Source organism: Saimiri boliviensis, chromosome 11, assembly GCF_048565385.1.
Source record: "Saimiri boliviensis isolate mSaiBol1 chromosome 11, mSaiBol1.pri, whole genome shotgun sequence".
NCBI lineage: Eukaryota > Metazoa > Chordata > Mammalia > Primates > Cebidae > Saimiri > Saimiri boliviensis.
The window spans coordinates 11,102,477-11,126,347 of record NC_133459.1 but is presented as its reverse complement, the minus strand read 5'-3'; the positions used below and the strand labels follow the sequence as shown (position 1 = coordinate 11,126,347).

General features: G+C 52.6%; 1 protein-coding gene across 2 annotated transcripts in view; it reads right to left on the bottom strand.

Annotated features, from left to right (window-relative positions):
• Nucleotides 1–246: 246 nt before the first annotated feature.
• TNFRSF8 (TNF receptor superfamily member 8) overlaps nt 247–23,871 on the bottom strand; it is a 79,680-nt gene continuing 56,055 nt past the window's right edge. For both annotated transcript variants that reach the window (XM_003936015.4, XM_074380070.1), the window contains 7 exons: nt 19,140–19,233; nt 18,679–18,791; nt 16,213–16,314; nt 16,041–16,094; nt 8,390–8,415; nt 5,673–5,886; nt 247–2,716 (listed from right to left, as the gene is read on the bottom strand). In XM_003936015.4, the coding sequence (XP_003936064.1) occupies nt 2,466–2,716; nt 5,673–5,886; nt 8,390–8,415; nt 16,041–16,094; nt 16,213–16,314; nt 18,679–18,791; nt 19,140–19,233 (854 nt within the window). In that variant the 3' untranslated portion in view covers nt 247–2,465. The remainder of the gene's footprint in view (nt 2,717–5,672; nt 5,887–8,389; nt 8,416–16,040; nt 16,095–16,212; nt 16,315–18,678; nt 18,792–19,139; nt 19,234–23,871) is intronic.

The following is a 23,871-nucleotide window of genomic DNA, read 5'->3' as shown; positions in this document are numbered from 1 at the left end:
CACTGAGCTATGCCCAGGGAAGCAGGCTGGGCTCCACCCAGCTCAGACACAGAACCCGACGCTCCCAAATACTGTGGTCCTCCCCCTGCCTCCCAAGGCTTGGGCACTCAAACTGCTCCTTAGAGACTCCCTTCTCTAAAGCTATGGGGCTACTCGGCCCAGCCCAGAGGGAAGAAGACCATGGAAACGCCCAGAAACCTTTCTATAAATACCTAAAGGGAGCCTTTTGTGACAATAGTGGCTTTATTTTTTTTATTTTTTGAGACGGAGTCTCAACTCTTGTCGCCCAGGCTGGAGTGCGGTGGCCCAATCTCGGCTCACTGCAACCTCTGCCTCCCACGTTCAAACGATTCTCCTGCCTCAGCCCCCAGAGTAGGTGGGATTACAGGCACCCACCACCACGCCCAGCTAATTTTTGTATTCTTAGTAGAGACGGGGTTTTACCATGTTGGCCTGATGGTCTCAAACTCCTCATCTCAGGTGATCCACTCGCCTCAGCCTCCCAAAGTGCTGGGATTACAGTGTGAGACATCATGCTCGGCCATCAGTGGCTTTATTCTAAGTGTCCTCAAAGGGCTGGTCTTGAACCAGGGAGCGGCAATTACACAGAGAAAGAGATTGCCTCAAGTGATAAGGAAACCTTCCAGCAGTGAGAAGGGCTGCCCCAGCAGGAAGCGGGCTCCTGGACCCAGAAATGTCCAATCCACCAGAGACTGGCCACCTCAGTGTCCGGGGGTGCAGCGGGAATCCCTGCCCTGCGGGGAGAGAAACCCCCAGAGCCACTGCTGCTCAGAGGCTCTGTGAATAACATACTCTCAATTTCAATGCTCATGTCCTCAGCCTTACAGTTCTTTGTTTTTAAGAATTTTATGGATTTTTAGGGATTTGAAAGTTGCATGAAAGGCCACGGGGTGAAGAAGTATTTTGTTAAAACGTATCAATCTCTCCCGTTAAGGGCACCAGACTACTCTGCCTGACAGGCACGTGCTGCCCAGTGTAACTTACAGCCGGGTGATACAGAGACACCCACTCCATCCTTCCACAAAATAGCATCTGCCCACTTACGCTTCTGGCCAACGTCCAGTTTCTGGTGTAACCACCTCTCGCAATGCCACGGCTTCTCCAACTTTCCCCAAAACATCTGAGCAGTTTCAGAAACTATCACTTCCTCCAGAGAGCATGTGGCCAGCCGATGAGTAAACAGCAGCTTTCCCAGCCCTGCCTCCAGGCGGTAAGTCCACGAGTCTCCAGGCTACCCGCAGCTCCAAGACTCACCCTCATCCATCACTCGTTTGCTTACACACTGAAGGCCCTGGAGAGCAGGCCAGCCAGCGGACTGAAAGTCAGGGCCGCTAAACACCTTAGTGTGAAATGTGAAACACCCAAAATCCAGATGGAACCTCCAAACAGTCTTGTTTCCTACGGTCCAGAGTAAGGCAGATGTCTGGGGGAGGCGGTGGTGCCTCTCGATGTCCACACCCCAATGGGTGCAGAGCCAGAACCAGATGGCGGGGCCGGTGATAGTGGATTTGCAAGCAGGGCAGATCTAAGGAAGATGCCTCTTCATTTCCCAGGACAGAGCGCGTGGGGTCCACAGAGAGCGATCAAGAACCCTGGGCAGCACCCCAAGTTCCCCATGTCTACGTGGAGAGGAAGTCCCTGGGCAAAGCAAAACAGGTTCTCTGGGTTGCTGGGGGGCGGTCTGCAGCTGCTGAGGGCTGCAGACATCTGGGTCCCGAGATGCCTGCTGTGGTGGGGATCGGTGGAGACATTCTGAGATGAGTGACTTGATCCTGAGCCCACCAAGGGGGCGACAGAGGGAAGGTGGGCAGCACCAGGAGGGTCCCGCAGCCCAGGCAGGGCTGGGACTGGGCAGGGGCCCTCATGCCAGTGCAGAGTGCCGTGTGGCCGTGGCAGCAGAGACAGTGCCAGCTGACCACACCCCATCCCTGAACTTCCCTCTTGACTCAGGAGAGACAACCACAAGCACTGACCCCGTGCCCACTGGGGGCCACATTTATAGTAACTGGGGGCATGCCGGAAGGCTCAATGGTTGTCATCTCTGACATCCAGGGAGAGAGGGAATAGGGTTCAGGGGCACTGGGAGCCGGCCTCATGGCCTCTCCCTCGGTGGGCTCTGGGCCTGGTGGTGAGGGTCTGATGCCCAAGTCTCTGGGGCCAATGCTATTCTTGGCAGGGCCCAGTCCTGCCATCTGTCTGCTGCCTCAACCAACATCACTGCTGGGACCCAGTCGCCTTGGACTGTCTCTTCTGTAGAAGCCCCGGATCCCCTAGGCTCTGGGTCAGGGGACAGCTAAGTGGGAGATGCAAGCAGAGACCACCAGACCCCTGCAATGACGGGCCGGTCCACCGCTAGATGCTGGACCAAGCTTGGTGCCAACGGTGCCACTCTGGCCTCCCAGTGGCTACCCAGCTGCCCTCCGAGCCCCAGCCCAGCCCAGGCCTCACTTTCCACAAGCAGCTGTGGGCAAGGGGGCCTCCTTTCCTTCCTCTTCCACCGAGAGCATGGCGACGTCACTGCAGCTACCCAGAGGCGGTTCTGTCTCCTGCTCGGGGTAGTGTGGGGCATGGTCTGCCTCCAGCTCCTCCTCCTCCAGCTCAGGCTCTGCCGGCCCCACCAGGGCCCGGCCCTCGGGCAGCTCAGCCTTCACGGTCCCCACAATCACGGTGTCAGCCTTCATGATGTAGATTTTCTCTGCAAGGCAAAAGGATGTGTGAGCCAGGGAGGCCAGAGTGCCGGCCAGGATGGGAGCAAAGAGGCAGAGAAGGGGCCGAGGCCCAGGGCTGTCGTGCCCGCTGGGGGACTTCAGGCTGATGGCACAACCTCTCTGACACACCTTACAGGCGTCCTGGGGCTCAGAGGAAATACAACAGCTAGAAGCTGGGCCTTGAGGCGTTAAGAACCAGCCTCCTTGTACTTAGGATTTTCTCAGCACTGCTTCAGGGATGGGTAGGGAAGAAGAGGACATGGTGGGAGAGAAAGTGAACTGTGGAAGAGAACAGGCAAAGCCACGGATAACCAGAGCATGGGCGGCCACAGCAGAGGCGAGCGCCTGCCACGCACAGGCTCCTGGGTGCTCAGCCCTCCTGCAAGGCGACCCCATCAAGATTCCCACTTACAGATAGGAACCTGAAGCCTGGAGAGGTTAAATGACCTGCCCAAGGTCAAGATGTAATTAGGAGAAATTAAAAAAAAAAAAAAAAAAAAAAAAAAAAAAAAAAAACCTCACTCTGTCTGGCAGCCCTTTCTGCCCCTATCCATGTGCCTGCAGCCAAAACTCAGGGTGACCAACCTGTCCCATCTTGCCCGGCAACATTCCTGGTTCTAATACTGCAAGTCCCGTGTCCTGGGAGCCTCCTCAGTCCAGGCAAACCCAGACCCAGCCAGCCGGTCACATCCTGCAGAAACCGCTGGCAGCCCATGATCGAGACAGCCTGGCTCAGGTTGTGAATTTCAGGGTCTGCCGCTCAGAGCCGATCTCCCACCTGCAGCCTGCGTGGCTGTGCTGTAAGCGCACGGTGGGAGCTTGGACAGATGGCTTGTCCTCGCCATGGTCTGATGTGGGGGCTCCTGCTGTGGCCTTCTAATAGAGGGGAACATAGAGGAGCAAGGGAGTTCAGTGGCCCGAGGAGCTGGGAGTGGGGAAACCTGGCCTCTGCCCAGCTGACGGCGTCCGGCTCAGGGTGGGCCGGCTCCCAGCTGTTCTGCCCTGGACGCTGGAGGCCAAATGGGGAAGCTCAAGAGGGAACTTGAGAGCTGGGTGGGGTTGGGGTGCAGGGACCCCCGCCTCTCTGGGTAATGCGGTTACACCCCTCGGATTCAGGAACCCCAGAAATGTTCTCAAATCCCCTGCACCCTCAATCCTATTGCATGACACTGGCTCTCCTATTCTGGTTTTGAACACCCCCAGGAAAGAAAGAAGTGCTCCAAACGGCAGCGAGAGGAGGGGAAGGCCCAGAGTGTGGGATGGGCTGTGGGCTGGGTGCCCCCACAGACCCCAAAACAGACAGCAGGGCCTCAGCACCCCACATCTCCATCAAGACCTGCAGGCTCCTGGCCCTAGAAGCCCTGAAGAGGGCTGGGCAAAAGATGGGGGCTGGAGGTGGTGAAAGAGGAGACCCCAGGAGGGGAGAGAAGGCCCAGAGGGGGATGGACAGAGAAGAGGAGAGGCGGATGGGGTGAGGTGGGGGGATGCTGGTTTAGGGAGAAGGAGCCAAAGCTGGGAGACAGGCTGGCCCCCTCACATTCCTCAGGGAAATGAGCAGGGGTCCCTGGGAAATCTGGAACTAACTGGATTCAAGGCAGTGGAACTGCCTCCAGGTGAGGAAACCGCTCCCACCGAGCTCAGAAGTGACAGAGGGTCTGTAAATGTCAGAGACGGCCATGAGGGCTCTGCCCCATCTGGCTCTGCCCCCATCACAGGCCTCCCCCACCCCAGGTTGTGGTGCTGGCTTCCAAGGGCTGCATGGGCTTCCTGCCCCTCCCCAGAGCTCCAGAGTCCAGGGAATTCATCTTGGCCAGGTGGAGAGGGCAGGTGAGGAAGCTGGGGGGAAAGGCGTTCTTGCCTTGCCTGGTTCCTAGGGGGAGAGGGGTGATGTGGAGAACCCAGTGTGATCTCTCTTGGGAAGTGGATGGGAAGGGAGGACGCTCCCCCAGCCTGGCATCAGGAAGGTAAGGGGGTTGTCTGTATCTTGGGTGCCCAAGAGCACCTCTGAGGTTCTTCCACTTCCCAGCGGAGCGGACGTGGCCTCCCCGCCACCTGATCCACTCACCAACAAGGCCTGCAGGCTATGCTGGGGGGTGGAGGGTCAGTCCACACCTAAGCCATCCACGTGGGAGCCCGGTACTTCCTTCTGTCCATCAAACACCCTCTGAACCCCGCCCCTGGGATTCCAGGCACTGCGCTCAGCGTGGACTCAGATGTTCCAATCAGGACTTCTTAGGAATTCTGAAGAAGCCTTTGGTGGTCTTTCCCAAAATACATACCTTTCAAATAAAACTTACTAAAAGCTACAATTTCAAAAGTTTCGGTCTGTTACAAAAGACTGCCCAGGCCAGGCACAGTGGCTTATGCTCATAATCCCAGTACTCTGTGAGGCTGAGGCGGACAGATCACCTTGAGGCCAGGAGGGTTCCTGGGAAAGATGGGACAGGTTGGTCACCCCAGGTTTTGGCCATAGGCACACGGATAGGAGCAGAAAGTCCTGCCAGGCCGAGCGGGTGTTTCCCCATCTGTAAAATGGGGAGAAGGACACCAACCTCAGAAGGTGGCGAGACAATCAGAGAGGAAGAGATGGCGTCTGCACAGTGCCCGGAATGCGCCAGACAAGTGGCAGGTCCTATGGCCACTGGCACATCCTCCTCCTGTCCCCTCAGGTGTTGGGGGCTGGGATGGCTTTCAGTTTTTATTGTGAATAACAGCAGGCACCTCATGTGCACCGGCTCGTGAATTCGCACAAGGGCCCATGAGGTGAGTGCCCTTGCTGACCCTACTTACAGACACTTGAATTGGGGTGAAGAATCTATGCCTCTCCTTTGCTGGGCCTTTCAGCTCCAGAGTCTCCAGGCCCCTTCCAGGACCCAGGGCCCCGCACTCACCCCCGCCTCTGCCCCTGGCCTGCAGAGAATCCCTCAAAACAGGCCAACTCACCAATCTTGTTATTGGTGTGTTCCGTGGGCACCCGGGGCTCAGGAAGGTCCCTGGGAGGCGAGGGGCCTCCGGCTGGGCTGGCATCCCGCAACGGCAGGCTCTCCAGGCTGGCTGCCCCCACGTTGTGGCAGATCTCCAATGGCTGTGCTGGAGGGCGCATTAACCACAGCTCTTCTGCGCTGGATTCTGTCGCCGACACGCCACTCCTCACCTGCTGTGGGAGAGGAATGGGTGCTACTGCAGGGTGCCCTCCCCCTCCCCCACTCTCTGAACTGGGAGCCCCCTTTTTCTTCATCTCTGCAGACCCCAGTGAGTCTCCCTTTCTGCTTTAAAGCTGCCCTGAGCTGCCCCGGGCTTCTCAGCTTTCTGGGTGAAGTCTGTTGCTTTTAACCTGTACTAAATAATAAGGGTAACAGTCAGCGACTCACAGGGCGCCTGCCATGTCCGTGACCCTGTCCTAAAGTTTTTGACATATGTTAGTCCTCACAACCACCATGTGAGGTGGGTGAAGCCCTCTCCCCGTTTTATAGATGAGGAAACTGAGGCACAGAGGAGTCGAGTAACTTGCCCAGGGTTATACCATCAGTAAACACCTGAGCCAGGATTTGAACCCTGGCATCTGGCTCCACAGTCCACACTCATAAGCACCAAAGTCTGTAAGTACCAGCTCCAGACCCACCGCCTCCTGGAGCAGCCCCTCCAGCTCCCTAGCCCCGACATCCTGGAAAGCAGTCTTTTATGACTGCACTCATGCGTTCTAAAAACAGCTATGTCTTGGGGAATGTGCCGGTTTACTTTTTGACTTTTACGAGTAAATGCAAGTAAGTGGCCTCATTAAATGTCCTGATGCCTTCAAAATGGAGTGAGTTTGAGTAACTCAGAGATGAGGCAGGGATGCTCATGTTGATGCGATGATTCTCAAGGCACAGAGCACCTATCTTTTAGATTGGTGAAAAAGTAATCATGATTTTTGCCATTCTTTTTTCTTTTTTCTTTTTTTTTTTTGAGATGGAGTTTCGCTCTTGTTACCCAGGCTGGAGTGCAATGGCGCGATCTCGGCTCACCGCAACCTCCGCCTCCTGGGTTCAGGCAATTCTCCTGCCTCAGCCTCCTGAGTAGCTGGGATTACAGGCACGCGCCACCATGCCCAGCTAATGTTTTGTATTTTTAGTAGAGACGGGGTTTCACCATGTTGACTAGGATGGTCTCTATCTCTTGACCTCGTGATCCACCTGCCTTGGCCTCCCAAAGTGCTGGGATTACAGGCTTGAGCCACCGCGCCCAGCCCGGTTTTTGCCATTATTTTTCATGGCAAATTGCACCAACCTTAATACATCATCTTGAATACTTTTTATCATAATTTGAAGGCTAAAAGACTGTTTTTGTTTTGTTTGTTTTTTTTGTTTTTGAGATGGAGTCTCACTCTGTTACCCAGGCTGGAATGCAGTGGCACAATCTCTGCTCACCGCAACCTCTGCCCCCAGGTTCAAGAGATTCTCCTGCCTCAGTCTCCCGAGTAGCTGGGACAACAGGCATGCACCACCACACCCAGCTAATTTTCGTATTTTTAGTAGAGACGGGGTTTCACTATGTTGGCCAGGCTGGTCTCAAACTCCTGACCTCAGGTGATCCGTCTGCCTTAGCCTCCCAAAGTGCTGAGATTATAGGCGTGAGCCATCATGCCTGGCCAAAAGACTGCATTTTAGAACAAGTTACTATTTTTTTTTTTTTTTTTTTTGAGACGGAGTTTCGCTCTCGTTACCCAGGCTGGAGTGCAATGGTGCGATCTCGGCTCACCACAACCTCCACCTCCTGGGTTCAGGCAATTCTCCTGCCTCAGCCTCCTGAGTAGCTGGGATTACAGGCACGCGCCACCACGCCCAGCTAATTTTTTGTATTTTTAGTAGAGACGGGGTTTCACCATGTTGACCAGGATGGTCTCGATCTCTTGACCTTGTGATCCACCCGCCTCGGCCTCCCGAAGTGCTGGGATTACAGGCGTGAGCCACCGCGCCTGGCTAAAACAAGTTACTATTAATGGCCTATGCAGCAAAGCCAAATGTATTACCTGACAGATTGTTGAAGACCCTCTTTTGCGGAATTTCTCAGCATCGTCACAGCCACTTGTCAAATCCAAGCATATTTGAATGTGATGCCCCATAATTTGAAACTGAACTAGTGTGATGGTTCTGTATATTATATTGAAAAATGAAAGGATAGAAGAAACCCGTCTCAATGTATGATGCTTGAATGAAAGAAAGTAATGGAAGAAGTGATAAACGGAAAAAGAAAAAAGGGGTGGACCATAGACTCCTGCTCCGTCATCCAGCTTGCGGGAGGAGATTCACGGAAGAGTGAAGAGAAGAGGAGAAAGAACGAAGCCTTCCTCCTGACCAGACCTGGTACCCAAAAGTCGTGCAAACCAAATCCACTGTCTGCAGGCCCTTCTGGAAATTCCCGGCAGGCTGAGCCAGGAGCCGGAGGCTGCTGTGGGGGTGAGGCTCTCCACCCTTGGCCAAGGCCTGGCTGAGGCCCCGGGCGAGGCCCCTGTGACAGAGGTCCCAGACTCAGCCTGACCCTGCAGCAGGGGCCTGCACCCTGGGCACTGGAGGGGGAATGGCCCTTCCGTCCCCTCCCTCTCCCTCCCCCCAGCAGCTTCTCTAAACTGCAGATCTGTTAGGGAAGGAGCTGAGGTGGGGGCAAGGGCGGGTACTTACTGTTGAGCTCCTCCTGGGTCTGGAATCTGCAAAAAGCAAGAGCAGCGACTTCACCAAGGAGGGTCTGGCAGCCCCTGGCCCTGCCCACCCTGCCTACTGGCAAATGGTCCTCCTGGACCACGGGTGGCACTGAACTCCGCTTAGGGGTCAGGTCATCAGTCTGGAGAGGACTGGGATGGGCTTCAGAGTCAGCACCCACCCCAGTCCAAGGCAAGGAGGCTCACTTCCCCATGCTCACTCCTCCAGTGGCAGATGGAGGACAGGGGACCACCTCTCTCCCCTGGCCACTCTCCGTAATCTTTTTTTTTTTTTTTTTTTTTTTTTTGAGATGGTCTCGCCAGAGTGCAGTGGGGCAATCTCAGCAAAATGCAACCTTCGCCTCCCAGGTTCAAGCGATTCTCATGCCTCAGCTTCCCGAGTAGCTGGGATGACAGGCACGTGCCACCACACCTGGCAATTTTTTTGTCTTTTCAGTAGAGACAAGGTTTCACCATGTTGTCCAGGCTGGTCTTGAATTCCTGATCTCAAGTGATCCACTCGCCTTGGCCTTGCAAAGTGCCAGGATTACGGGTGTGAGCCACTGGGCCCGGCTATCACTCTCATTCCTAATGGCTAAACCAATGAACACGCCGAACCGTTCCCAACCCCCACCACCGCGCACATGCAAGGATTGGTTCACGAGACACACAGGCCCAGCCAGAGCCCAAGAGGCTTCCGCTGGGTCAGAAGCTGGTCTGTGGATGCTGCCCCCATACCTTGTTGTCTCCGGGGTGTGGAGAGCCCCGAACTCCCTGTAACACCGGGCAAAACCCACATGGAGGACCTCAAGGCAGGCGATGGTTGAGGATGAGGGATCCTGTGGGAGCCGCCTGGACCCTGACTGGGACATACCTGAAGCCAGTCTACCGTGAAATCCTTCTGGCTCCAGCCAGACTTCGATTTTCTCTTTCACGTGCCTGAAAGCACCCAGGCAGCCTTCGAGGAGAACAACTGCTCTCAGGTCATCTCATGTCCTTCAACCCATCCCTCTGTGGGCCCAGGAGGTGCTGATGCAAAGATTCTCAAGCCACCAGCTCTGTCTTCTCATCTCAACCCCTACCCTCCACTCCCCTTGTTCTCCCATAGTAAACAGGGGCCAGGTCATGGCCAGGCGCACATTGACATTTAACATTTAACCTTGGCTCACTGGCCATCTGAGAAAGGTGAGAGGGCACCCGGGCATCTAGTCCATCCTGGGGCAAGTCAACTCCCAGAGCAGACCATCCTCCAGGGATGCCCAGCCTTCAACCGCTCCCGAGAATGCCACCTATGGAGATCTGGAATCTGCTGTTGTCAGGCACACACCCCTGGCTAGACAATTCTGCCTCCAAGATGCCCGTGTGCCAGCCACACCGCCTCCTGCACACATCTCGGATTTCAGCAGCTCTGGGGAGCCACCAGCCCTGAACCCTCGCAGGGACGCTCACTGATGCTCAGTCAGCAAGCAGGATAAGTACACACAAGACTGGCCGTATGAACACGCTATGTTGGACACTAGGTGAGTTTGGGAAACCCTCTTAGGGGCACCTTTTTCTTTTTTTTTGGATACAGAGTCTCACTCTGTCACCCAGGCTGCAATGCACTGGCATGATCTCGGCTCACCACAACCTCCATCTCCCAGGTTCAAGCGATTCTCCCAAGCAGCTGGGATTACAGGTGTGCGCTACCACGCCCGGCTAATTTTTGTATTTTTAGTAGAGACGGGGTTTCACCATGTTGGCCAGGCTGGTCTCAAACTCCTGACCTCAGGCATTCCACCTGCCTCAGCCTCCCGACGTACTGGAATTACAAGCTTGAGCCACCGCGCTCGGCTGGGGCACATTCTTTTTAATGATGTCAGTGAAACTAAATCATGGTCCTTCCAGAGTGATCCTGAGTTTTACAAGCAGCCAGCTGTTCTTTGGTACCAAGTCACTGGGGGTGGCCAACAGAAAAAAAAAAAGTTTGACAAAGTAACAAAACAAAATAAATAGAAATGACACAACTCAGCCTCAAAAGGGAAGCAGGCGAAGAGGAGCGTGGAGCTGCTCATGCCCTGCATGCTGGTTCCATTTTCTCAGGGTCGTCTTGCGAGGAAAACCTCACACTCTTTATCCAGCCATCCCTCTTGGGGGAACACACCCTCAGGAAATAACCCGAAAGAAAACAAAAAGGCCAAGCACACCAGCGGTGTTTGTAATAACCCACAAATTGAAAACCAGCCACATGTCATAAACAATGAGGCCACTTAGCTGTCCTGGAGCAGGGGTACTCCAGGCTGGAGTGCAGTGGCACGATCTCGGCTCACTGCAACCTCCGCCTCCTGGGTTCAAGAAATTCTCCTGCCTCAGCCTCCTGAGTAGCTGGGATTACAAGCACCCGCCACCAGACCTGGCTAATTTTTGTATTTTTAGTAGAGATGGGATTTTGCCATGTTGGCCAGGCTGGTCTTGAACTCCTGACCTCCAGTGATCCGCCCGCCTCGGCCTCCCAAAGTGCTGGGATTACAGGCGTGAGTCACCACATCCAGCCTCCTTAGAATTTTTTAAAATTAAAGTATTAAAAAAAGAAGGTGTCCAGGATGCTTTCTAGCTCACAGCAGGTGCAGGAAGAGCCCAGGATGTTAACACGGCTCTGCGCTCCAACACACTGAATGGTAAGTCAGAGTTCGATACCGACCCTCCCAAACAAGTGTAAAATCTCAGAGGCAAAAGAGTGGCATCTGGAAGGCTCTGACGTGTGACTACAGCGGTGTAACAAACCATGAGGATTTTGATAAAGACACTGGATAAATCTCGCCAAGTACAGAGGTCAGATTTCATAACTGCTCTTCCCCTAAAAATGTTGGTTCAATCTGCTAGCCTTATTTATTGGTTTCCTTGCTTTTTGGAATAACCACCACCTTCTCGTAAGCTCGTCTGGTGCCCCCCCAGGACACGAGTCCTGGAACACGCTGGGCAGCGGCCGGCCGCCCAGGACAAGTACATGGTGTCACAGGCTGCTCCAAAGGCCACGCTCACGGAGCACGTGAGATCTGACACGTGATGTAAAGCTCTCGGCCCCTTCCTTCCCTGCTGTTCCCCACTTACAGTCCCCTCCCCTCTCTGGCCTGTGATTCCCCAATGCTGTGGGAAACAGAACGGGCCCAAGTGGGGAGATTCAGCTAGGCTCTGGCAACAGGCACCCCTAGATGCAAACCCTGGACTCCAGGGAGAGAGAGCTGATTCCACGGCCGGGGCAGGAGAGCACCAGTTAAGCTGGGAACATCTGAGAACAGGGAAGTGCTCACAGCACAGCAGGATGAGGATACCCCAAAGAACACAGGGGCTCCCCCTGACCTAATCTGGGACAATTGGAGTGTCAAAATAAAAACTGATGGTAGCAGATATAACCCAATAAAGAAAATAAGAGTTCTGAGCCAGGCGCAGTAGCTCACACCTGTAATCCCAAAACTTTGGGAGGCTGAGGCAGGAGGACCACTTGAGGCCAGGAGTTGGAGACCAGCCTGACCAACATGGTGAAACCCTGTCTCTACTAAAAATACAAAAAAAAAAAAAAAAAAACAAAAAGGCATTGTGGCACACACCTGTAATTCCAGCTCCTTGGGAGGTTGAGGCAGGTGAATCACTTGAACCCAGGAGGTGGAGGTTGCAGTGAGCCAAGATCACACTATTGCACTCCAGCCTGGGTGACAGAGCCTGACCCTATTTCAAAAAAAAGAAAATGAAGGTCTGCTGAAGAACGAGGTATTGACAGTCTCAAAGTAACACCCCCCAAAAGACTTAGTAACTGAGGAGCGAATAGAGACCTCACCGTGGAGAGGCCCAGCAGACAGCACCTCCATCAAGTGCTCAAAGTGCACAGCTCCAGGAAAGGGACAAACTGAAACCTGGCAGGACGCCCCGAGAAAGAAGAGCCCAACGTCACTTCCGGGACCTTCCAGTCCAAGATGCGTGACCTGAATCCACTCAGGAGAAAACACCAGACAAACCCAAAGCAAGGAACATCGCGGAACTGCCAGCCTGCACTCTTCCCAGAAAAAGGAAAAGCCTGGGGAAGAGATCTGGATGGAAGGACACTCGAGAAACCAGACAGGCAAATGCAATCGTGGCCCTGAGCCAGATCCTCTGCTATAAAGGACATTATTGGGACAAATAAACTTGAACGGGGCCTGAGAATTCGTTGTTGGTCACATATCAGTGTCAATTCACAAATCAGAATCAGTGTCAGTCCTGATTCTGATAATCCTTGCTACATCATGCAAAATACACCCTCCTTGTCTGTTCAAAACACACACTAAAGTTTTTGGGGTGATAGACATTGAGTCAGTTACTCTCAAATGGTTCAGGACAAAATAAATTCTTTGTACTTACACTATTTCTATAAGTTTGAAATAAAAATTTCTTTCAACCTAAATCTCCCTGGAATAACTGATCATGATTCAAGTGCTGATAAAAATGAAGGATTAAAAGAATTTTAAAGCTGGGCATAGTGGCTCACGCCTGTAATTCCAGCACTTTGGGAGGCTGCGGCGGGCAAATCAGGAGGTCAGGTGTTTGAGACCAGCCTGGCCAAAATGGTGAAACCCCTTCTCTACTAAAAATACAAAAAATTAGCTGGGTTTAGTGGCGGGCACCTGTAATCCCAGCTACTCAGGAGGCTGAAGCAGGAGAATCGCTTAAACCTGGGAGGCAGAGGTTGCGGTGAGCTGAGATTGCACCACTGCACTGCATTCCAGGACTCCGTCTCAAAAAAAAAAAAAAAAAAAAGAATTTTAGATGAGTGGTTCTCAACCAGGAGTAGTTTTTCCCCAGGGGCCATGTGGCAGTGTCTAGAGACATTTGGGGGTGTCCCATCTAGGGGGTGTTACTGGCATTTAGGGAGCTGCAGAAACTCCTCCATGATAGCCCCCACAGCAAAGAATGGTTCATTCCCAAATGTCAATGGTGCCAAGGGTGAAAAACCTTTTCACAAATATCTCAACAACCATGATAAAATCCCAGTCCTACTGCTCACCCAGCACATGGCCTTAAACAAATTACTTCATCTTCTGTGCCTCAGGCTGCTAATCTATGCAATGGGGTAATAGTACGTTCCTCCCAGGCCACTGGAGGAGTGAATGAGATCACATATGTCCTTTGCAAATGCCTGTCACCAAGGACACATGTGGGAAGGTCGGATCAATTTGAGGGCTGGTTGGTGAGCATCTCATCACTCCTGGGCAGAGATTCCTGATGCGGTCACTGCTCAAGGAACCAAGAGGGCCCCCTGCCCCAGGTCTGGGATGTGGGAAGCCGAGGGGCACACACTCCCATCCTGCCTGCCTTTGGCCTCTGCAGGCAGTCTGAATTAGTTTAAAAGCTTGGAGAGAACAGCTTCTGGGCCCAGCACAGAGCCTGCTCGGAGGAAGTGCTCCGTGAAGACCATGTGAACAGATAAATGAGTGAACCACCCACGACTCGGGAGGGAAAGGGGCATCCGGCCAGCTCGGTCCGTTCTCGCCCTGCACCCTGTGACCTTGCCTGTCTTGGCTTTACTTTCCATCCATCCTGGGCCTGGGAACCCAGACCCCGAGGGCCCACCAGAAGCCAGAGGGTCAAAAACAGCCTGAGACAGGGCATCCACCATTGAGTCTCGGGACTCTGTGCTTTGTAGATCTGGCTTCTTAGGGGAAGGTGTTTTCTTTCTTTTTGTCTTCTTGTGACAAAACTGCTCTCACAGAGGTTTGAAGAAAAAAAATAAACTGACGGCAATGGAAATTCTAATACTAGAAAAATGTCAAGAAAGCAAATGCCGGTTTCAATGAGACGCTGAGCCTGACAGCTCATGGAAACAGGCTTGAAACTGTCAAAACACAAAAACCCCCCCTTGCTCAGGGACCACAAGTGCTTGCTTGTGAAACTCGTCAAATTCAAAACATGCCTCAGTGGACTGGGTTTCTGTGCCCAAGACAACCGTCTCTAACCTACTGGAAGGACCTCTCCAAATGTCCTGGGGAGATCGGGGCTCGGGCCAAGACCTGGCCTCAGGCTGAGCATGTGGTTCTTGGGTGGGCGTTGCGGTGGTGGGCAGAGCTGGCAGGGGGAAGAAAAAGGGGACATAGCTGAGTCCTTTACAAACCAAAACCCCTAGAACCAGTGTCTGAGGCTTACTGCGCCACTGTTGGGCTGTGTGGCCCTGGGCCAGCCGTCAACCTCTCTGAGCCCTGTATCCTCCTTGCAGAACAAAAGTCGTCACTGGGGGAGTCCAGGAGACCCTCAACGGGAGCCCACCTTGCAATCAGAAAGGAAGTTTCGGACAATTCCCCCATCAGAGCCCAGCACACAGTAGACAATCCATGCCGTGCAGTGCTGAGGAAGACCAAGACCCCAGCCTGCCTTAAAGGGGGTGCCCAGGAGAGAAAAGGTGCTTGACACATGATGGCTTGGAGCCCCCTGCCCCAGGTGAAGGCTAGAAGTCACCCCTGCTTGGACAGGTGGGGAAGGTCCCAGCTCCTGAGGGCTGCCTGGAAGAGCTGGTCCGGGCGTTGGTCCAGGATCAGAGTGCAGGAACTAGGGAGTGGGTCAGAAGCACCCAGGACTCAGGAAACCCTGAAGCTTCCAGGGAGGAAAAAGCCCCAGGCCCAGGCCAGCCTGTCAACAGCAGCAGCCACTGACTGCAGCAGACACTCCACCATGCACTTAACAGCCGACCTCCATGAACCCGCAGGCCAAGACTGAAGGAGGTTCCACCATCTGCATTTTCTAGAGGAGGAAACTGAGACACAGAGTGATTCAGTAACTCGCCCGGGGTCACACAGCTTGTAAGTGGCAGAACCAGGATGCCTCCTGCCCCTGGGATCACTTGCCAAGTGGTAGAAGAGAGGGAAAGAGAGCCAGGTGCAGTGGCTCACGCCTGCAATCCCAGCACTTTGGGAGGCCGAGGCGGGTGGATCACGAGGTCAAGAGATCGAGACCATCCTGGTCAACATGGTGAAACCCCGTCTCTACCAAAAATACAAAACATTAGCTGGGCATGGTGACGCGTGCCTGTAATCCCAGCTACTCAGGAGGCTGAGGCAGGAGAATTGCCTGAACCCAGGAGGCGGAAGTTGCGGTGAGCCGAGATGGCGCCATTGCACTCCAGCCTGGGTAACAAGAGCGAAACTCCGTCTCAAAATAATAATAAGAAGAAGAAGAAGAAGAAGAAGAAGAAGAAGAAGAAGAAGAAGAAGAAGAAGAAGAAGAGGAAGCAGCAGCAGCAGCAGCAGCAGCAGCAGAGGGGGAGAGAGACGGGAAAGAGAAGGGGAGATGGGAGACAGGGACAGGGAGGGTAGAAGTAGAGAGGAAGGGAAGGCTGGCAGGAATGCCCCCTGGGGGTGCTGGAGGAAGAAATAAAAGACAAGACAGACTTTTAAACTTTCAACCCAGCACCCACCCAGGTGCTGCTCTGGGCGAGCCACACAGTCGGCACACCCAGTGCCATCTTTACCCGCATGACACCCCTACAGAGGTACAGAATGCCACAGGAGCCACAGACAGGGAGCCCCGAGGCTCGGCTAGAAGTTCAGCTCTGAGCCCACTCCCCGGGCCCAGAGCTGCCGTATGCTCGCTCCTCTGGCTCGGGCAGCCCCTTTGGATGGCCGGACACTCACCCACAAGCTCCAGCTTGGGCCGGGAGGTCTGGACCGGGTAGCACAGGTGGAGCTCTGAAACGACACCAGGAGGAGGAGGCCTCAGGCGGCAGGGGCAGGCAGGGCAAGGACCCAGGCCAGGCTGGCAGAGAGCAGCCTGTCCTCCCCAAGGCCCCAAGGCACAGCCACTTACTCTGCCGAATTCGCTTCCTGCAGGCCCTCCGGTGGCACAGGAGGAAGGCAATGGCACCGACCACCACGGCCAGCACCAGGCTCACCCAGAAGAGCACCGGCCCTGAAACACAGAGATGCTCTGCACTCTTTGCTTTGCGATAACCACACAGGACAGCCCCAGCCCCAGACTACTTCCTCCTTCCCCTGGGACACAGATTCCACCATAGCTAACAACACCGGGTCCTTTCCAAGCCAAGGTTGTATCTGATCCAACCCTCCCTCACCTGACTCCAGGAAGCTGATCAACTATTCATAGCTGAGAGAAGGGCAAACCATGTCTAGAAGGTGAGAAACTGAGGCGTCTAGGGGCCAGAATGAAGGAGGAATTGAGGTTCAAAAGACCAAAATTTGCGGACTGTGGAGAAGGGTGTGGTGTGTCGGGCCTCCGGCAGTGCTGCTGGTATGGCTGGGTCACGGTGGGGAAGACCCGGCAGTGAGGAGAAGGAAGGGGTTGAACCCAGTCCCCTCCTGGCCAACCCTCTAGACCTGCTTGATGAAGGTGGGCACGGAGCTCCCCCTGCACAAAAACACCCCCGCAAGTGTTCCCTGAATAAGTGATCCACAACCCTAGGCCTCAGGCACCCTCTCTATCTCCAGTTTCAAAATGAGGGGAACTGAGGCTCACGAAGGTTCATTAACTTGTCCAAGGTCACCCTAAGAATATAGAGCCCCAGAGCAGCCCAGGCCAGGCCAGCCGGGTGTACCCCAGGGCCCATGCTCTTTCTTAACCCGTATCTCATTCTCCTTCTTCACACCTTGGTACTAAACTCACTTCTTCTTTTCCTTTTATCACTTGCAGAGATCATAGAGCTAGTGATTGCACTTTATTGAAGTCCATGTTTAGACGTTAAAAAAGTAGTATATGGTCTGTGTGCGGTGGCTCACGCCTGTAATCCCAGCACTCTGGGAGGCTGAGGTGGGCGGATCATGAGGTCAAGAGATCAAGACCATCCTGGCCAACATGGTGAAACCCCGTCTCCACTAAAAATATAAAAATTAGCTGGGCATGGTGGCGCACAACTGTAGTCCCAGCTACTCAAGAGGCTGAAGCAGGAGGATCGCTTGAACTTGGGAGGCAGAGGTTTTAGTGAGCCGAGATCGCACCACTGCACTCCAGCCTGGTAATAGAGCGAGATTCCGTCTCAAAAAAAAAGTAGTATATGCCAGATAAGTGCTTCTCAAACATTAATGTGCATAGGAGTCCCCTGGAGACCTTGTTAAAATGCTTCTGATTCTCTAGGTCTGGGATGGGGCCCATCATTTGCTTTTCTTTTTTTTCTTTTTGAGACAGAGTTTTTCGCTCTTGTTACCCAGGCTGGAGTGCAATGGCGCGATCTCGGCTCACCGCAACCTCTGCCTCCTGGGTTCAGGCAATTCTCCTGCCTCAACCTCCCAAGTAGCTGGGATTACAGGCACGTGCCACCATGCCCAGCTAATTTTTTTTTTTTTTTTTTTTGTAGTTTTAGTAGAGACGGGGTTTCACCATGTTGACCAGGATGGTCTCGATCTCGTGACCTCGTGATCCACTTGCCTCGGCCTCCCAAAGTGCTGGGATTACAGGCTTGAGCCACCGCGCCCGGCCCATCATTTGCTTTTCTAACAAGTTTCCAGCCGCCAGACAGGACCGCACTTTCAGGACCGCCTGAGCACTACTGCCACCTCGTGGCAGACACTAGAACTGCAAGTCCTAAAATGAAAGCCTAAGAGGCACTTACAGGCGCTGTCTACAACGCCACGCTGCTTACAACCCTGCGTGCTCTCTGCCATTACCATTCCACAGACGAGACAATTGAGCCTCAAAGGAACTAAACAACTAGTCAACGTCATGAAATCAATCAACAAATACCTATTTTCTGAGTAGCAATTCTGGGCCATGAGGATGAAACGGTGAAAAAAATTCCTGCCTACAGGAATTAAAGAATAGTCACTAGCGGCCAGGTGCAGTGGTTCACGCCTATAATCCCAGCATTTTGGGAGGCTGAGGTGGGTGGATCAGCTGAGCTCAGGAGTTTGAGACCAACCTCGGCAGCATGGCAAAACCCTGTCTCTACTAAAAATACAAAAAATTAGCCAGGAGTGGTGGCAAGCACTGTAATCCCAGCTACTCGGGAGGCTGAGGCAGGAGAATCTCTTGAACCTGGGAGGCAGAGGTTGCAGTGAGCCAAGATTGGTGCCACTGCACTCCAGCCACTCCGGCAACAGAGTGAGACTCTGTTTAAAAAAAAAAAAAAAAAAAAAAAAAAAAAGTCACTAGCAAGTGCTAGAGTCGCAGCCCCAACTCAAGAAGCCAGAAACCTGGGGTTGACCTTGATCCCCCTCCCAAGCCACACCACAAAGGAGAAGCTCCCTTCTGGCTTCCCTGGGCCCCCATTTCCCCAGGAAGAAGCCCCTGCTGGGATGGAGGTGGGTGGGCTGGGATCATTACCTGGATCCAGAATGGGCTTCCCAGTGGAGGAGAGAGCCATGGGAGCGCTGGTTGGGATGGGCAGCGTCTTCCTGGCCTGGGAATCCACCAGGGAGCTCAGGGTGGAGCTGGTGCTGCAGGGAGAAGCCCAAGGCAGGAGGGACAGGGATGGGAAGAGGGAAGTGTGTGCTCAGGAATCATTCCCTTTCCCTGGAGACTGTACAGCCGGGGTCTGGGTCCCTAGATCCTCTGTGCCAAGTTTCTGCCAGGCATTTTGAGGGCAGAGACTAGGTTTCGAGGTCTTCTGGCTTTCCAGTGGTGCCAGCTCAGAGATGGGCACACATTCCCAAAAAGCAGCCCAGGCCCCACCTCCACCCCCAGCCCAGCTGCCCCTAGCCCAGCTGCCCCCAGAAATCCCCTGGGCATGGCAGGAACAGCTCCCTCCTGCAGCAGCCAAACAGAGCGAAGGGCTGAGGAGTCACCTGGCAGGCGTCTCGCCATTCTCTGCGGTGAGGATGCAGTCAGGCTGGGCCACCGGGGTTGGCGGCTCAAAGGTGGTGTCCCTCTCAGCCATATCTGCAGGGGGGAGGTAACAGCTGAGAACCAGCGCCAAGGAGGCTGTATGTCCAGGAAAGAGTTAACCAGCAGGGACTGGTGGCTTCCAGGGAGGCAGCACCATAGGAGGTAAGATAGTCAGATTTGTGTTTCAAAAGATCAAAGTGGGGAAGCTGGCCAAGCATAGTGGCTCACACCTATAATCACAGCAGTTTGGGAGGCTGAGGCAGGAGGATCATTGAGTTCAGGAGTTCAAGACCAGCCTGGCCAACCCACATGGTGAAACCCCATCTCTACTAAAAACACAAAAATTAGCCAGGTGTGGTGGCACACACCTGTTATCCCAGCTACTCAGGAAGCTGAGGCAGGAGAATTGTTTGAACCAGGGAGGTGGAGGCTGCAGTGAGCCGAGATCATGCCACTGCACTCCAGCCTGGGCAACAGAGCAAGACGCAAAATAAATAAATAAATAAAACAAAGTGGAGAAGCTGCTGCTCATCTCTGACAGCTGTGGTCACCCAGGAAGGTGACACAGTGACACTAGACCTTTTGCTTTACTTAAGGGAAACCTGAAGTCTCCTAATGTATAAATACAGCCTCAGTTTTTAAAGTTTTTTTCTTTTAAATCAACTTTGTTAAGGCATAATTAATTTACTATTTTTTGTTTTTTTAGTTTTAGAGATGGAGTCTTCCTCTGTTGCCCACGCTAGGGTACAGTGGTGTGATCTCGGCTCACTGCCACTTCCGCCTTCCGGATTCAAGTGATTCTCCTGCCTCAGCCTCCCGAATGGCTGGGATTACAGGCGCTTGCCAACACAGCTAGCTAATTTGTGTATTTTTAGTAGAGACGGGGTTTCACCATGTTAGCCAGGCTGGTCCCAAACTCCTGACCTCGAGTGATCCGCCCACCTCAGTCTCCCAAAGTGCTGGGATTACAGGTGTGAGCACCGCACCCAGCCTAAGGCATAATTTATAAACAAGAACGTATCCTCACGGCAGGGTACGGTGGCTCCCGCCTGTAATCCCAGCACTTTGGGAGACCGAGGTGGGCGGATCACTTGAGCTCAGGAGTTCTAAACCAGACTGAACAACATAGGAATACTCTGTCTCTATTTTTAAATAAATCAAAAAGAAAATGTTCCTAAGCGTGTACAGCCTCATGAGTTCCAATAAAGGTAATTGTAATTCCAATAAAAATACAGAACATTCTTGGCCAGGCGTGATGGCTCACACCTATAATTCCTTCACTTTGGGAGGCTGAGGTGGGCAGATCACTAGGTCAGGAGATCAAGATCATCTTGGCAAACATGGTGAAACTCCATCTCTACTAAAAATACAAAGATTAGCTAGGTGTGGCTGCATGTGCCTGTAATCCCAGCTACTCGGGAGGCTGAGGCAGGAGAATCACTTGAACCTGGGAGGCAGAGGTTGCAGTGAGCCAAGATCGCACCACAGCACTCCAGCCTGGCGACAGAGCTAGACTCTGTCTCAAAAAAATAAAATGCAGAACACTCTCATCCCTCCAGAAGGTTCTCTGGTGCTCCTCCTCACTCATTCTGCCCCTGCCTCCAGATCCAGCAACCACTGATTCTGCATTTTATGTCGACAGAATCATGCAGTATGTACTCTGGGGTCTGGCTTCTTTCACGCTGCATATTGTTTTTGATATTCACTCATGTTCGTTTCTTTCTGTTGCTGAATGGCGTTCTGTTGTACAGATGTACCACCATTTACATACCCTTCACTAGCTGACGGACATTTGGGTTGCTTCCGTTTGAACTATGATGAACAAGACAGCTATGCCTTGTGCATGCCTCTGTGTGAACACATAATTTCATTCCTCTTGAGTGCCCAGGAAGGGTAGCTGGATTGCTGTGCTGGCCAGTGGGAACGTCTTTGAAGGCCAGTTCAAAGCTGGCCACCACTAGTCTGACCCAGCCACCTTGTTTTACAGATGGAGAGAACCACAGGGCTGGAGTGAGAGCCAGGAAACAGAGATGGTGCGTTCGAGCCCAGGACTCTCCTCTGGCCAGCCAGCACTGCCTCCTCCCTGGGGACTGGGCACCCTCTTCGAAACTTCCTGTTTTTTGGGGGCAGGAAAGTTTGTCCCACATTAGAAGTGGGTTATACTCAGCCGCTACACCTCTCCGCCCCCACAGCCCTGGTGACAGCACCCCTTTTGATGTGGTACAAAGCAACCCCCCCACACACACACACATCTCCCCTCTAGAAAGTTCTCGAAGTGCCTCTCAGATTTTCCCTGAAACAGACAAAAAAGTGAAGCCAGTTTTAATTTCCTTCTTGGATTGTAGGGTTCTGAGGAATCCTCTTCTTTCAGGAAGGTCACTAGACTCTTAGCTGAATCAGTTGGAGCCTGGAGGCTGGAAACTATGGGGAAGATGACGCCATGTGTTGTGATGGTTTCTATATATTTGTTAATCAGTATTTGAATCCGTGTTCGAAATGTCATTGGGTTTCAGTGAACGTTTACTTTGAGTGGATTGGCTCTCTGGTGCTCAAACCCACTAACTGTGTGGCTATTCCCAGTTAGCATGATGAAGAGAGAGCCCCCTGCCTTCTCTCCAAGGCAGCCTGATGTAACTAGACAGGCCCATGGTCTCAGCTGCTACCGAAACACCTGCTGAAACCCAGCGACAGATCTGCTCTCCCTGCTCTACGTGTAGAAGGGGGAGACCTAGTACCCCTTGGGTGCCTCTCGTCCCCTCTCTGAATGTACCACATTTCACTTGTAACTTTCCTTCTTCCTTCCTGATTTAGTGATGCTCCCCTTTTTCTCCTCCTTTGGATTTGGAGGTGAGGAGAAGACAATGTCTAGCCCTTAGTTGGTCTGTGTTCTCTGGTAAGGGCCTGTTGGAAGAGAAAAAAGGAATCTGCCTACTCTTAGCCTCCATTTAAGAACGAAAAAAAAAAAAGATATTATTTACCAGATGGATATACTTCTCTTTAAATCCAAATACTCAATCCTTGGGCCATTTGGTCTTAGCATCAAGGCCAAATGGATTCTCTTTTCGTACATCCAGCAATTGCTTAAAATCAGGTGAAATTTTATCTCCGTATTCAGACTGTATATTTCTTGTCAGCTTTTTCTTTTCCCTGGAATTTTCAATTGCCTTTCTTTTTCTTGTTGATAAAAGGATAGTGTGCCCTCTCCATATCCTCAGGTTTTTCTACTGTAGAAATCATGAAATTTACTGCAATTCTCTCTTGCATTCCTAGGAAAACTTCTTTGGAGGCTTCCTTCCATTTCCGGCTCTGATCTGGCTAAACTGGTCTAGAGCACGCCATTCTGGGACTTTCCTTCCTTGCTCTGCTAGGATGATGTGCTGTTTTCTAGCTTCCATGGCTTCCTGTTTTTGTTTTTTTTTTTCTTTCTTTTTTGCTCCCTCATTTAGCTGAATTACATCTTCAAATAACTTCCTAAGAGAGAATATAGGAAGAAAAGCTTTCTGGACCTTTTGAAAATGTTTTTATGCTGCCTTCAAACTTGATTGTAATATAGCTGGGGTGATTGTAATTTAGCTGGGTAAATTCTAGGTTCAGAACTAAGAAGGAGGTGAGTGGGTGGTGTCTTCCAGCGGACAGTACCCAGGGCTGACCCTTGGGATCCCTCATTCTGGCTCTAGCTTCAGCCCTGAGCTTCTCTCTGGGTGTAAAACCAAGGTTAGATCAGACCAGAGGTAACCAGCTTTGACTAGTCCTCAAAAACACTCTAACTATGTGACCAGCACAATGACTCAACCACTCCTCCTAGGTATTTACCCACGAGAAACGAAAGTATACATCCACCCAAAGACTTGTATAAGAATTGGCCAGTCATGGTGGTTCATGCCAGTAATCTCAGCACTGTGGGAGGCCGAGGTGGGAGGATTGCTTGAGCCCAGGAGTTCAAGGCTGCAGTGAGCCAAGATCATGCCACTGCACTCCAGCCTGGAACACAGAGTGAGACTCTGTCTCTAAAAAAAATAGATAAATAAAAGATATAAAATAAATTCATACCTGTTTTAAAAAATATTAACAGTTGCTTTCATTCATAATAGCCCTAAATGGGAAACAACCCAAATGCCATCAGCTGGCAGGTGGATGAACACACGGTGGTACATCTATTACGTGCAGCGTGGGGAATTTCCATGGATCCTGTTTTGCTCTCAGTAGGTCCTTTGGATCTGAAGTCGATGCTTCTGGTCAGGTACATAGACAAATGTGGGCTGCCACTGTGGGGGAGACGCCTGGAGCACTCTGGGGTGCCGAAGACCTGTGGCTGGTGGGGGACGCACAGAGGGAGTCAGGACACTTTTGCAGACATGAGGCCTGGCACATGCCAGTGTCTGCGTTGGTCACATCGAGGTGGTCACCAGGCCCAGGCAGCAGGAGCAAGCAGCAGCAAACGCGGCCAGAAGCCTCCTTCCTCCCACGATGGCCCTCCAGCGCCCTCTGCTGGCAAGCGTGGAGCCCAGTCCTTGACGGCATGGCAGGGACGGAAAGGTGAATGGAGAGCCTGGAGCGTATGGGCTGATCACAAGCACTTTCTAAAGAGCCGTTTCTTGTCCTCTGACCTTGCATTGTTCTTTTTCTTTATATATATTGCATTTTAGGTTCTGGGGGCACTGTTGTTTTTCATAGCATTCTGTGCTCAACTTA